At 46.0% G+C, this 15,103-nt stretch overlaps 2 protein-coding genes across 5 annotated transcripts in view; one reads left to right on the forward strand and one right to left on the reverse strand.

Annotated features, from left to right (window-relative positions):
• LOC134807286 (uncharacterized) overlaps positions 1-2,057 on the reverse strand; it is a 199,993-nt gene extending 197,936 nt beyond the window's left edge. For 2 of the 4 annotated variants that reach the window (XM_063783527.1, XM_063783528.1), the window contains exon 1: positions 1,288-2,057. In XM_063783527.1, the coding sequence (XP_063639597.1) occupies positions 1,288-1,378 (91 nt within the window). In that variant the 5' untranslated portion in view covers positions 1,379-2,057. The remainder of the gene's footprint in view (positions 1-1,287) is intronic. The other 2 variants (XR_010147347.1, XM_063783526.1) reach the window with 2 other exon arrangements.
• Positions 2,058-3,137: 1,080 nt separating this feature from the next.
• The window catches only part of TMEM45B (transmembrane protein 45B), a 42,917-nt gene continuing 30,951 nt past the window's right edge, over positions 3,138-15,103 (forward strand). The window contains exon 1 of the mRNA XM_522248.7: positions 3,138-3,207. The gene's annotated coding sequence lies outside the window, so the exon portion shown is untranslated. The remainder of the gene's footprint in view (positions 3,208-15,103) is intronic.

Raw genomic sequence — 15,103 nt, forward strand, 5'->3', positions numbered from 1 at the left:
CTGTTCCCCAAAAACTATTGCAATTTTTTAAAATGTAAACATTAGCCATGCGTGTTGATGCACACCTGTAGTCCCAGCTACTTAGGAAGCTGTGGCAAGAGTATCTCTTGAGCCTTGGAGGTCGAGGCTACAGTGAGCTATGATTGCACCACTGAACTTCATCCTGGGCAACCAAGTGAGCCCGTCTCAAACACACACACACACAACAAAAAATTGGTTTTGTCCTGGTACCTGGTTATTATAATTTGAAGCAGAAATTATTTTGTTTAGATTTTTTAATATTAAGAAGCATCTCCGCCGGGCGAGGTGGCTCACACCTCTAATCCCAGCACTTTAGGAGGCCGAGGTGGGCAGATCACCTGAGGTCGGGAGTTCAAGACCAGTCTGACAAACATGGAGAAACCCCGACTCTACTAAAAACACAAAATTAGCCGGGCATGGCGGCGCATGCCTGTGATACCAGCTACTCAGGAGAGTGAGACAGGAGAGTCACTTGAACCCAGGAGGCCAAGGTTGTGGTGAGCCGACATCGCGCCATTGCACTCCAGCCTGGGCAACAAGAGCAAAACTGTCTCGAAAGTAAAAAATTTATAAAAAAGCATCTCTACTCACCATTAACTATACAATTAAGAGGTCACACCTTTGTTTCATCATCGTAGGCAAGGTAAATATTACTAAAGAAAATGCCTGTCCATAAAAGGGATCTGGTGACAGAGGACAGCCTCTCCCAGAATAACAGGCATCCAGGACTCCACTCTATCAACGATTTCTAAAACAATGGGTGTGAGCAAGGGCTAGGATGAGACGTGTGATTAAGTTCCTGAGCTGATGGCAAATTTAAAAGATGCCCTCTCAGCTCCTGGCTGCGGCCCATCCTCCCTGTAAGGTGCACGACTCCATGATGCTTTTCACTGACGGCACTACCTCTTGGCCATTACCACCTCCCACCAAGATCCCATTCGCTCTGTTTTACCAGGGAAAGGTCTGCTCCAGTTAATGCCTTATCCTTCAGTGATGTTCTTTGACTTTATAAAAACGGAGAGCCATTTGGTCAACAGGCTGCCCGTCGGATCCCGTGTCCTTCTGCACTGCTAGTACCTAGCTGTGGCCCTGCTTTAAAACCCAAATACAAACATCTCTTCCATCAAGCCCTTCCTGATTGCCAGTGCCCTCAACAGTGGAATAAGCTGCCAGGAATCTTAGAGATCTAGACCCGTAGTTCTCAACCCCCACTTCCCCAGGCCTCCTGAGAAGCTTTTCATACGTGCATCAGCCCTGGATTCTTACCGGCAGGTCTGAGAGGGAGCCTTAACGCTTGTGTTCTTCTAATATTGTGCACAGGGTTGACGGGAAACACACACACACAGTGCAGAACCATTCCACGAAGCTGTGTGTCCGGAATTGGTTCCCTCTGATGGGTTCCTGGTCCCGGTCCTGCCGCGGACCTTCACGGCATTATAGTTCTTAAAGACGGCGGGTCCGGAGTTTGTTCCTTCAGATGTTCAGATGTGTCCGAAGTTTCTTCCTTCTAGAGAGTTCATGGTCTATGCACGACTTCATGAGTGAGGCCCCAGACCTTCGCAGGGAGTGGTACAGCTCTTAAAGGTGGCGCATCCGCGTTGTTCCTTCCTCCCAGCGGGTTCGTAGTTTCGCCGACCTCAGGAGTGAAGCCACAGACCTTCGCAGGGAGCGTTACAGCTCTTAAAAGTGGCGCGTCCTCTTAAAAGTGGTGCGTCCGGAGCTGTTTGCTCCTCCCTGTGGGTTCGTGGTGTCGCTGACTTCAGGAATGAAGCCGCAGACCTTCACAGTGAGTGTTATGGCTCTTAAAGGTGGCGGCTCCAGAGTTGTTTCTTGTGGTGGCTTCCTGGTTTCGCTGGTTTACAGGAGTGAACCTGCAGATCTTCACTGTGTTACAGCTCATAAAGGTAGTGTGGACCTAAAAGGTGAGCAACAGCAAAATTTATTGCAAAGAGCAAAACAACAAAACTCCAACACCATGGAAGGGGACCCAAACGCAACTGCCGCTGGCTCGGATGGCCAGCTTTTATTCCCTCATTGGCCCCACCCACATCCTTCTGATTGGTCCATTTTACAGAGCGCTGATTGGTCCATTTTACAGAGTGCTGATTGGTCCATTTTACAGAGTGCTGATTGGTCCGTTTTTACAGAGTGCTGATTGGTGTGTTTACAAACCTTTAGCTAGACACAGAGTATTGATTGGTGCATTTACAATCCTTTGACTAGACAGAAAAGTTCTCCAAGTCCCCACCAATTAGCTGGACACACAGCACTGATTGGTTCATTTTTACAGAGTGCTGATTGGTGTGTTTACAAACCTTTAGCTAGACACAGAGCACTGATTGATGCTTTTACAATCCTTTAGCTAGACAGAAAAGTTCTCCAAGTCCCCATCCGACCCAGAAGCCCAGCGGGTTTCACCTCTCAGGAGCTTACAGAAGAGGACCCTGCTGCCACAGCACAATACCACAAAGAAAGTCATGCCCTCCTCAGCAGGTAGCCCCCTTCTCCGGGACAGGAACTTTATTTCCTTCTTAGCTCTATCGCCAGCACCTAGAACAGTGCCCACCTGTCAGATCTGTTATCAGATGGGAACATGGCAGGTCTGTTGAATGAATGAAGGAATGAATGAACTATGTGACACTCAAACTTAGCCACCAAACTTAAACTAGAAAAACTGGGTTGTGGTCCCTGATGGACCGTTGGCACCTTCTTCCTTTGCTGGACGGTGATCCGTGGCTGTTTCTGTGGTGTGTTCGCAGTGGTTGCCTGGCTTGGTAACAAACACTCTTCGGAGCCACAGCCTGTGCTCAGGGTCCTCGCCGCCTCCCAGGCCCTGCGATCTCTTTGCATCTCAGGAGGTCCAGGTTGGTTGCAGTCCTCTTGGGTGACTCAGGAACCAGCCTCTCCTGAAGCACACAGCTTAGGGAGTTCCTGAGGCCAGAGACATCTCCACGGGAAAGTCAAAGGCCTGGAGGAAGTGCGGACCTGACGACAGATGCCCCGCACGCTGGCCAGGACCGGGAAGGGCGGTCAAGGGTGGAAAGGGGCTGGCGGCTGCCAGGCCTGGCCGAGTGGAGCGGGGCGGGGCGCAGCGGGGCGGGGCGGGCCTGGAGCTGCACCTGCTTCTGGGCGGACGCACTTGGCGCGCGGCGCGGGCTGCAGACGGCTGCGAGGCGCTGGGCACAGGTCAGACGTCCGTACCCGCAGGGGGCTCGAACCTGGAGGAAGGCTCGAAGGGAGAGGGGGCCCAGCCAAGGAGCGGGGCTGTGATGGAGAGGAGGTTCCGACTCGCAGGGGACCTGCGGGGGAGGGGACGCGGACAGGGAGGGGCTTTGGGACAGGGGTGAAGGCTGCGCTTGGGGAGGACGGGAGGGGATGGAGGGCCCTGGTGTCGCGGAAGCCCAGCTGGGGCCCCCTCCGGGCTGCGGAACCGGTGCGCACACTACTCCCACCGCCCCCGAGTGCCTCTGTCCGGCTGGCCGCGGCCCTGGAACGAACATTGCTCAGTCCCCCGCGAGTCAGGTCTGCCGCGTTGCCCGGTGAGGGGAAGGTGTGAAGCCCCGGGCCTCCGTCTGCCCGGTGAGTCCGGGGACACGCGCCCCCGGGGATGCCATCTGGCTCCTGGGCTGTGACCAGTCACAGCTCACATAGCTCTGGGCACTGGTACCCCGACTGCCTTTCCTTGTTAGCTGCGATACACAAATACAGGAGCCAGATCTTTCCTGAGGCCAGGAAGCCTGGAATCTAATAACACTGGGCGGTGGATAAAGTCCCCCGAGCCAGTGCTTAGCTTCCGTTAATGGAGCCATGGATGGAAGCGGATGTCAGGCGCAGTGGGGGAGAAATTTGCGGGGGTGGCCCTGTCTAGGGCCAGAGAAACAACCTCTGAAGCTTTGATCCAGCCCTAGAGGGAAGAAAGATGTGAGTTTCAGCCAGGGAAACGTAGCACTTTAAGAAATAGAAACGCTTTCAAAATTTGAGGGCAGGTAGCTCTCCCTAAAAGTTGCAGAAATGGCCTTTTTTTTTTTTTTTTTTTGAGACGGAGTCTCGCTCTGTCGCCCAGGCTGGAGTGCAGTGGCGCAATCTCTGCTCACTGCAAGCTCCACCTCCCGGGTTCACACCATTCTCCTGCCTCAGCCTCCCGAGTAGCTAGGACTACTGGCGCCCGCCACCACGCCCGGCTAATTTTTTGTATTTTTTTTTTTTTTTTTTTTGGTAGAGACGGGGTTTCACCGTGTTAGCCAGGATGGTCTCGATCTCCTGACCTCGTGATCCACCCGCCTCAGCCTCCCAAAGTGCTGGGATTACAGGCGTGAGCCACCGCGCCCAGCTAGAAATGGCCACTTCCTTCACGTTCTCTTCGACCGCTTTCTGCGGTGTCTGCCCTTTTCCTCCTCCTGCACCTTTTTGTCTCCTAGGGTCGCATAGCCTTCCAAACAGGCCTGCCTACAACATTTTACCTGCAATTTTACACTCATTTTAATAGAAAGGATGGCTTATTGTTCAGGAGAAACGTGTACTGTTTTTAACCAGATGTGTAATATCTTCAGTATAACCTGGATGTTGTGCAGTGGGAAGTTATGGAAAGAATCAGGACAGGTGGTTAGGTAGGGGCCCAGGGGCGTCAGACTTAGCTCTTCGTGACGGTGAGCTTCTTGGTTTAATAAGGATATTGGCTCCCTCTGTTCCTGGGGTTTCTGGGAAAAGATATGGAACTGATATGAAGGTTTTATTGAATATGGCCCACTGATTTTACAAGCGGAGGTGCCTGAGATAAGCAGAAGGTGAGGCATGACCTCTGGCTGTGCATTATTTGTTCTGATATTACAGGAGCCAAGCATTCCATTTCCTTCTTTTTAAAGAGCTTTGATTTCCTCTCACATCTTCATGAAGATGGAAACAGTGCCCCCACTTACTTATCCTCAGGCCACACCTGTTCCCATTTATTCCATGAGTTCCTCCCACACCCTTCTGGTTGATGTTGGTTGTGATGGTCGAGGTAATTGAATCTCACATTTGGCACCAGTTATTTCCGTTTCTCATCTCCCCCCTACCTTCAGTTAAACATCAGCTGCTATACTTAACTGTTCAAAGTACAGATGTTACCTGTGTTGGGTGTAATCAAAAGATTATCTCTTTTCCTCAAATGAAAAATGGGTGAGGACAGTTTCACCACACATAGAGTCACTCCCCTAGCCAAAGTCCTTGCTATTGCAAAACTTTTTATTGTAAGAGAATTAAAGTCACTAGTGTGTCATCAACTAATGGTACTTATAGACACATTCCATATTTGTTTCTATAGAAAGATCATAAGACAAACACTAGATTATTCCCAGTATGAGACCATACTGAATATGAACAATTAGAGGCCACAGGTGAGTGCTGTCCTCCTCACACTTTCTTTGAACTCTTAAGCTTCTACCCTTTTAACCAGCTACCCCTCTCCCCAAAACCTTCACTGAGGCTAGAAACAAACACAAATAGACTATTTGAATTTTAGCAAATTGTATCTCTCTTTTCTATTCTCTTGTGTAAAACTTAAATGGCCACAAGCTACACCACTGGAGGAAAAAGGAAAGCTAAAAGGTCTATCAGTCTTCTGTATGTGATGCAGAGTTCAACCGAATATAGCAAGGTACACACCCGCATTCTCCTTGCCAGGACTTAGATATCATAAGCCATTATCTTGCTGGTTGTTGAAATCATAATGGGGCTTTATAGAGCACAAGGCGATGTTTGTAAACAGCACTGTTCAGGTCAGATTAGAATCCGTATTTCAAAAATGAGGAGATGGAAACAGAGATATCGTGTATGTGGTCCAGGGTTAGCCAGTAATTAAATGGCAGAGCCAGAACTCAAACCAACATTCCTTCCAGAATACCACAGCTGCCTCTGGAGTGGTTTTTGTTGTTCTTGTTGAATTTTGTGATGGAAGATTGTGATTTGTTTTTCCCGAACACTTAATATGTTTTCTGACTTGAACTGTCAGAATCTAAATTTAGAAACTCTCTCGTTTGGTATATTTCATGCCCATCTTTGTTCCACATAATTACAAAAATATCTTAGAGCTGAGTATAACCTTAAAGATTGTCAAGTCCAATCTCGTGGTTTTTCAAGGAAGAAAACCGGATTTAAGAAAAATAAAGCAAGTACCTCATGTTGCTTCCCCAAATCTACTTCATTGGAGAATTACAGCTAAAAACAATGTTCAGATTATTGCTCCTTCTGTCATGTGGTCCCTTGAGAATTTGCCAAATGTATAAATTCAGTGACTTATTTTGATGTACTCTTTTGGTTTGAGGTCTGTGACAGCAAACATAACCTCCTTGAATCCCAGCCTCAAATGCCTGTGGACCTTCTGTTCTAACTGTAGCCGTTATTATAACTGTAGCCGTTATTATAGTGGCTAAAGTTCTAACTTCTGTTCTAACTGTGCTCCTGGTTCCATGACAAATAGAGCTTTACTTGTCTTATTCCTAGCACAGTGCCCATAGCAGGCATACATAAAATGTGGTATGTCAGATAAACATCTGAAAAAGTGTGAGATGTCATTAGACGTTCATTCAGCTACAAGAACAGAAAACCCTACTACAGCGGCTTAAACAAGTAAGGAGTTTGTTTTTCTCAGAGAACGAGAAGTCTGGAGGTGAGAAGGCTGGGGCTGGGAAAGGGGTTCCGACATGAACGTCATCTGAGACAGGCTCCTTGTGTCTTCCCGCACCACCCTCCTTAGCATGGAGCTTTCATCCTCACTTCCGCAAGTTGCAGCAGAAAGACGGGCAGAGGCATGCTCCAGAAGAGTCTTGTCTTTTCTTTTTTTTTCTTTTCTTTTCTCTCTTCTTTTCTTTTCTCTCTCTCTCTCTGTCTCATCTCTTTCTTTCTTTTGAGACGGAGTCTCTCTCAGTGGCACAATCTTGGCTCGGCTCACTGCAACCTCCGCTTCCTGGGTTCAAGTGATTCTCCTGCCTCAGCCTCCAAGTAGCTGGGATTACAGACGTGCACCACCACGCTCAGCTAATTTTTGTATTTTTAGTAGAGACGGGGTTTCACCATGTTGGTCAGGCTGGTCTTGAACTCCTGACCCTGTGATCTGCCCCCCTTGGCCTCCCAAAGTGCTGGGATTACAGATGTGAGCCACCGCGCCTGGCCCGTCCTTCTTTATAATAAATAATAATAATAACAGCTTTTCTGGTAGCCCACCCCAAAAGACTTCTTACATGTCATTGGCCAGAACCATATCACATACACACTGTTAACGGTGATGGAACCAGAGAGAATCTAGTGTTTTAGACGGACACGTTGCCAATACATCAAAATAAGAATTTTGGGCCAGACACAGTGGCTCACACCTGTAATTCCAGCACTTTGGGAGGTCAAGGCGGGTGGATCACCTGAGGTCAGGAGTTCAAGACCAGCCTGGCCAACATGGTGAAACCCCATCTCTACTAAAAACACAAAAAATCAGCCAGGCGTGCTAGCAGGCGCCTACAGTCCCAGCTACTCAGGAGGCTGAGGCAGGAGAATCGCTTGAACCCAGGAGGCAGAGGTTGCAGTGAGCCGAGATCATGCCACTTGCACTCCAGCCTGGACAACAAGAGCGAAACTCCATCTCAAAAAAATAATAATAACAACAAAATAGGAATTTTGTTAATAAGGCGGGGGGAGAATGAACATTGGGTAGGCAGCTAGCAGCATCTGCCATAGTGTGTTTTATGAGTCATAGATCCTGTCTCTAAATAGGTTGTTATTTGTTTTGGATTTTTGTTTGTTTTACTAAAAAGCAATGGGTAATGCAGTGGGTCCAGGGGAACTTTTTTAAATGGTAGAGTGCGAGGACCACTCTGAGAACTGCTGATTATGTAGGTCTGGGCAGGGTCTATAAATCTCCATTATGGACTGGCACGCCAGGTCATCTGAGGGCAGGTGGTTGCGGGAATACATTTTGAGAAACACCGAATGTCAGGTAGTTTAGCAAAAGCGCCTTTATTTTATTTCTGTTAGCTTTTTGCCTCACTCCTCTTGAGGGTATTACTTTATTTTTTAATTTTCTGCTTTGGTCAACATAAATCAATGTATAGTCTTAGAAGTCGTTCGTTGTAGAAGGTTTTCATTGAGTTTATACTGAGTATAGAACCCTAGCGGCAATTACTTTCAATGCTTTGGGTTGTGTTTTTCTGATATTACCATATTCTAAATAGCATGCAAATACGGGCCATTTCTTCTTCTCTTTTCCAGTTCTGGATGACATCTATTGACATCCTACCAAGAAGGATGAGGGTTTCGCTCCTTTACACCCCCACCCTCCCTCTCACCTTCACATCCCTTTCTTTTAAGTTCCCAATACGGTTATATCCTAAATTTTTGATATGTCAATGTTTGGTGTATATATTATTCCCAACTAAGGCACATGATACACCATGATCTTTACATTTCCCTTCTTGACCAGTCTTTCCCCCCACCCCCTGGAATGGGGTGTAGGAGTTGCTACATTTTCTTTAGTTGTTTGAGAACTCATCACCAAGAAGTCATTTCCTGGAGCCAAGGAAACTCATGGGGGCCCTCTGAGCGCTGCTAATTGCATGGAGCTGTTGAGTGGGGAGGAAACGCCAGGCCGCCATCAAGAAGCATTTGGGGTAAATTTTCCAAGCACATCTGAAAAGACAGAGTCTAGAACCTCCACGGTCCCTGTCTATTGTGATTTATTTTCTCATTCTAAATACACACGCATTTTTTTTTTCTGTCTAGGCCATCTCTTGTGGAATACATATGTACTTTCATACCCAATTATGTACAGTTTTTGTAATTTTACGCCTTTTTCTTAAAGAAGGCTCCCAAAAGTGTCTAAGATTCAGGCCCCATAAGACGCGGTTGCTTTTTGAGCTTGTGCCCATTTGAGATGTCACTTTTCTTCCTTCACACTTGCTTGCTGGTTTGGCTGGGTATGGGATATTAATCAGAAATCATTTCCCGTACAAATTTTGAAACCATTGCTCTATTTTATTCTACTTTCTTATGGTGCTGTTGAGAAGCTGATGCCATTCTAATTCCTGATCCCTTGTATTTTGTTCTAATCTCTGGGCATTTGTAGGGTTTTCTTTATTGTTCATATTCTGATATTTCATGATGTTGTTATTTAATGTTGGGGTGGGGTTTTTTGGTGGGGTGGGGGGAATACAGGGAGGTATCCGTCACTGTCCTAAGTATTTTCTAGGCCTTTTCAATCCAAAAATTACATTCTTCAGTTCTGAGTGGTTTTCTTCTGTTATATAATTTCCTCGTTCTTTCTTTCTGAAACTTAAATTACTTAGACTGAATCTGAAAATGGGATCTCTTGGATCTGTCTTGTAATTTTATCTTTTTTATTTTAAAAAATATCCCATTTTTTTAGTTCTAATAAATCTTCCAACAATGCTATTAAATGTTTACATTCTACCATTATATTTTTAATTCTCAGGAGCTTTTATTGGTGAGAGGTGTGGTCTTCTGAATGGTTTTTACAGTATCCTGTTCTCATTTCCTGAACGCAGCATCTTCTCTTCTTTCTCTGAGCATATTAACTCAGTACTTTTTCTACATTTTAGAAGTTTTCTTCAGCTACATACAATGTCTGTGTCTATTTTCAAAGTGACGTTTAATGTTGCTTTTGGCCTGCCTTTCACGTTGGAAGCTTTATACATGTTTGGGGATGGTGTGCGTCATCTGTGAGCATGGCTTGTAGGTTGGCTGGCTTCATTGCAGGGTGGTTAAGCAAAGAAGGCCTTTTTGATGGCTTATCATCATCTGTCTCTAGTGCTTTCTAGTACATATAATGGGTTTCTCTGTAGAAAGATCTCATTTCTAGCCATTTATTCCTGTTTGAGAAAAGTCACATAATAACTTAGATGTATTTATGATGTCATCTGCTTAATAGCGGAGGTTCTTGTTGTAAGGTGGGCAGGTGGAGGTCTAGGATTCAAAATGGGAAATGTGTCCTTGACTCCACCTGCACTTTGAAGTTGCTGATGTTCTCCATGTTTTATTTTCTATTGAAAAAGCTCTGAGATACTAGGGAATGAAAACTCTTTGACTACATGTACAACTAATTTACTTTTTGATAACCATTTGCAAAATATGGATTATATTGGGAAAATATTTTTTTTTTTTTTTGAGACAGAGTCTCACTCTGTGGCCCAGGCTGGAGTGCAGTGGTGTGATCTCAGCTCACTGCAAGCTCCGCCTCCCGAGTTCAAGCCATTCTCCTACCTCAGCCTCCTGAGTAGCTGGGATTACAGGCGCCCACCACCATGCCCAGCTAATTTTTGTATTTTTAGTAGAGACAGGGTTTCACCATGTTGGTCAGGCTGGTCTCGACCCCCTGACCTTGTGATCCACCCACCTCGGCCTCTCAAAGTGCTGGGATTACAGGCATGAGCCACCACACCCAACCTGGGAAAATATTTTTCTAATATCTCTAGGATTTGGGACAGAATTTCTGTCCTTGAAGGTCACCCTCCAAATCCATGCAATTTTTCCCTTCTGCAGCCCCACAGTGATCATCAAAACTTGGAGCAGATTCATGTTTTTTATTTTTTTCCTGGGAAAGTTTTAGATCACGTGAAGGGAACAGATACTACGTTTGATAGGAATCGTTCCTGCTTTAGCTTCCTAAGGCCTCTCACTTGGAAAGCCTGCCCATTAGACCCTGATTTTTTGCTGTTAGCTTTTCCTTCTTAGGCGACTTCAGAAAAGACTGCAAACTCCCTGACAGCACAGGCCCAGGCTTGTCACCCCTGCAACTCCATCTCCCAGAACAGTGCCTTATGCATAACAGGCACTTGATAAATGTTAGTTGACTTAAATTGACCCTATTATCTGTTTTAAACTAGCCCTTCCTACCTGTTCCTTTGCTATTTCCTCTGTTTCTCTTAAATCTTTTTATGTCACCACCTCTTGGATGATGCTACCTCATTCTCAAATCTGATGGTATGGAATAGCTATAAGAAAACAAACTTGAAAGATCTCTTAACTACTAGGACTCTAAGTAGAATTTCCTGGATTGAAAACTCCCCATATCACCCTACTAAATATCTAATTATTTCTTAGGTTATCACCAACCACCCTGCATCGAGTCCCTCCTGAGCCACAGTTCAGTTTGGATTATTTTTTTCCTCATGTTTCATCCCTTGACTGTAGTGCCCTTCCCTTCCTTCCAGTGTCTTTGATCGGCCTGCACTTTGATCCAGAGCTTCTCTTTGATCTGTTCTAATGGTCATTTTTCTGCCTCCTCCCCTACATTGATCTACAATCTGGCATATTTTATGCATTATACAAAGCTCATTGTTGTGCTCATTTCAGAATACCTACCTGTCAATCACACAGACATCTTTTCAAACCTAACTCAGACCCACGATGAAAGTCTCTCTCTTCTGGCCATTACTGAGATAGCTCCTGCTTTGGTCTCACTGGGGCTGTTTATTTCTCTATGGGAGGCTCTAGAACAGTAACTAAACTACAGTGCAAAACAGTGATCTATAGATTACTGTTTCTCAATCGTCAGCACTAACAATAGAGTCTAAACTCCCAGGGACCTGGAGACTTGTCTGAGAACAGCCTGGCATAAGTGCAGTCTCTCTTAATACTAAAAAATATATGCTACCCCAAAATATGTCTGTATCTGTTTTAAAATGAAAATCATTTTTCCAGAATCTTTAGGTGAAATTGATACTCCAGGATTATCTTCATCTTGTGATTTCAGATATCATCTGGGGGGAGAGGATTCGCATATATGCCAGTCTGTGAGACACAGTAGTAGAAATCAGGGGACTTACCTAGCTCTAAGAATTGTATGAAAATAGTGACGGTACCAACAATTTTACCAATGGCTAGATTTAGGAGATGGTGTTCTCTTGATTCAAGATTAAGGCTAAGCTGCATCAGTTCAGTTCAGTTTAAGAACTATTATTATGTATCAAGCTTGTGCTAGTTTTGATGGAGATGATAAGGTCTCCACTCTTGAAGATTCTGTAGACTAATGGGCAAGACATATGTCACTATATAATTTTAATATAACATGGTAAGTGATAAAAATCATGGTATGTATGAGGTCCTTTGAAAACACAGAGGTGGGGCACTTAGCCCAGCCTGGAGACTCACAGAGGCTTCTGGAGGAAATAAGGCCTAAATATGGAAACCAAGTAAGAGGAATGAAAAGGACGTGCAATTTAGAGGGGACAACATGAGCAAAGGGGACACTGTCAGGTTCACGGTGGGGAGAATTGGGAGGTGACGCTGGAGAGGAGCCACATTCAGGTATACCCAATGCAAGGGGACGTGGACCCCTCCACAGGCTGCTGGTTAGCCAATGGAACATTTTCCATCCTCCAGTAGTGTAGTCAGATGTACACAGAAGGTGGATGACTGGCTGCGGGGTGGAAGAAGAATTCATGGACAGCAGGACTAGAGGCCTCGCAGTGTTTAGGAAAAAGACAATGAGAGACCAAATGAGATCATTGCTGCAGGCACAGAAGGGAGAGAGAAAATACCAGGATACTTGGGGAAGCGAATTTAGCAGAATTTTGATGTCTTTGTGGGCAATGGTGAGGGGAGAAGAGAGTCCAGAATGACTCCCAGGATTCTGGCTTTCTGGGTGACTGGATGTTAAGCCATTACCCAAGTTTGGGATATGAGAAGAGAAGCCGATTTGGTGGGGAAAGAAGATGGTGAGTTCAGTCTTGGAAATACTGACTTGAGGTGTCTAAGAAACATCTGTATGTTTATGTGCATGTCTGTCTATCCAGCAGGTTGTTGGATCTATGAGTCTGAGACTTAGAGACAAGGTCAGAGCTGGAGATGAAGTTGTGGGAGTCACCATTGTGCAAGTGGTGATTAATCCATGGGTGTGCGTGAGAGTTCTTGCAAGGGGAAGAGGAAATGGAAGTAAGGGCTTATGCAAGGAGGACTGTTGAGTAAAGTGAAAGGCCCAGCCTCTGCCTGTTCACTAATGTCAGTGCTGAACAAGCTCACTGGCAGTGGATGCTGAGGAAAGGAAGGAAGGAGTCTGTCTGTAAGCTTGAGCACTTTTTCTAAGAGGTGGAGAAGGCAGAGAGCCCAAGCCTTGAAGAAATGTTCCTTAGTGGCCTGGCATCTCGGAAATTTGACTCCATGACTTTGGAGTGATCTTTCCATTATTATTTTCCTTGAGCACCCAGAAAGAGAATTCTGAACTAAACGTATTCTTTCCCATGGCGGAGTTAAGGATAGTGTTAATTACTGAAATATATGTAAGGTTTTTTTTTTTTTAGTTGTTTGAAAACTAAACCCACCTTTGAAGTCCAGAGATGTCCTTTCACTCTAATGTATGCTGAGGTGGCAACTGGTAACTGCTTCTTTGTAGGTAATAGCCATAGCCTTAGTTTCATCCTCCCTTCTCCATGACTAAAACTTGCTCCAACTTCTGCATTTCGTTTTTGTGATGTATTAATGAGGAGCAAAGACATAAAGGAATTTCAGAATTCAGAAGAGCCATGGAGAGTCCCTCTTCCAAACTCCCTATTTAACGAATAAAGAGGCCGGGCGCAGTGGCTCACACCTGTAATCCCAGCACTTTGGGAGGCCAAGGCGGGCAGATCACGAGATCAGATCAAGACCATCCTGACTAACACGGTGAAACCGTGTGCCTACTAAAAATACAAAAAATTAGCCAGGCGTGGTGGCGGGTGCCTGTAGTCCCAGCTAATTGGGAGGCTGAGGCAGGAGAATGGCGTGAACCTGGGAGGCGGAGCTTGCAGTGAGCCGAGATCGCGCCACTGCACTCTAGCCTGGGGGACACAGCAAGACTCTGTCACAAAAAAAAAAAAAAAAAAAAAAAAATTAGGACCCTGAGAGGCTATGTGTCTTGCTCAAGGTCACAGAGTGAATTCGTAGCAGCATTCAGGCTAGGACCCAGGTATTCTGGCTCAGTGGCCAGTGTTCTTGTTAGATAGTGAGAAAATAGAACTTAGTCCAATTTGTTGTTTTTTTTTTTTTTTTTTTTTTTGGAGATGGAGTCTCGATCTGTCACCTAGGCTGGAGTGCAGTGGCGCGATCTCGGCTCACTGCAAGCTCCACCTCCCGGGTTCACGCCATTCTCCTGCCTCAGCCTCCCGAGTAGCTGGGACTACAGGTGCCCGCCACCACACCCGGCTAATTTTTTGTATTTTTAGTAGAGACGGGGCTTCACTGTGGTCTTGATCTCCTGACCTTGTGATCCACCCGCCTCAACCTCCCAAAGTGCTGGGATTACAGGCGTGAGCCACCATGCCCAGCCTCCAATTTGTTTTTCATTCTCGAATTCAGGATCCAGCAAAACTGCCTAATTTTCATGACAGTTTGAAGAAAGGCCCAGATCAAATGCCTCCCGCTCTGTGAGGCCTGCCCAGTTTCTCAGGTGAGAGTTACCCACTTTGTGTGCTATGTGCTAGGACTGCTACCAGTACGTCCCAGGACAATCAGTCTTTCACAAGTATTGTCATGTGGCGCTTAACGACAGGGACACGTTCTGAGAAATGTGTCGTTAGGCGATTTTGTTGTGTGGACATCCTAGAGTGTACTTACACAAACCCAGATGGCATAGCCTACTACACATCTAGGCTATAAGGTGTATAATGTCAGTGCTGAGCATATGCACTGTTAGCAGATGCTGAAGGGAGTCTGTAGGCGTGAGCACTTTTTCCAAGAATTGACTTCAAACCTGTACAGCACATTACCGTACCACACACTGTAGGCAGTTATAGCACAGTGGTAAGTATGTGTGTATCTAAACACGGAAAACATGCATTAAACATACGGTATTATGGCCAGGCGCAGTGGCTCACACCTATAATCCCAGCACTTTGGGAGGTGGAGGCAGGCAGATCACGTGAGGTCGGGAGTTTGAGACGAGCCTGACCAACAAGGAGAAACCCCGCCTCTACTAAAAATACAAAATTAGCCAGGCGTGGTGGTGCGTGCCTGTAATCCCAGCTACTCGGGAGGCTGAGACAGGAGAATAGCTTGAACCCGGGAGGCGGAGGTTGCCATGAGCTGAGATTGCGACATTGCACTCTAGCCTGGGCAACAAGAGCGA

The sequence above is a fragment of the Pan troglodytes genome, chromosome 9 (genome assembly GCF_028858775.2).
Source record: "Pan troglodytes isolate AG18354 chromosome 9, NHGRI_mPanTro3-v2.0_pri, whole genome shotgun sequence".
Taxonomy (NCBI): Eukaryota; Metazoa; Chordata; class Mammalia; order Primates; family Hominidae; genus Pan; species Pan troglodytes.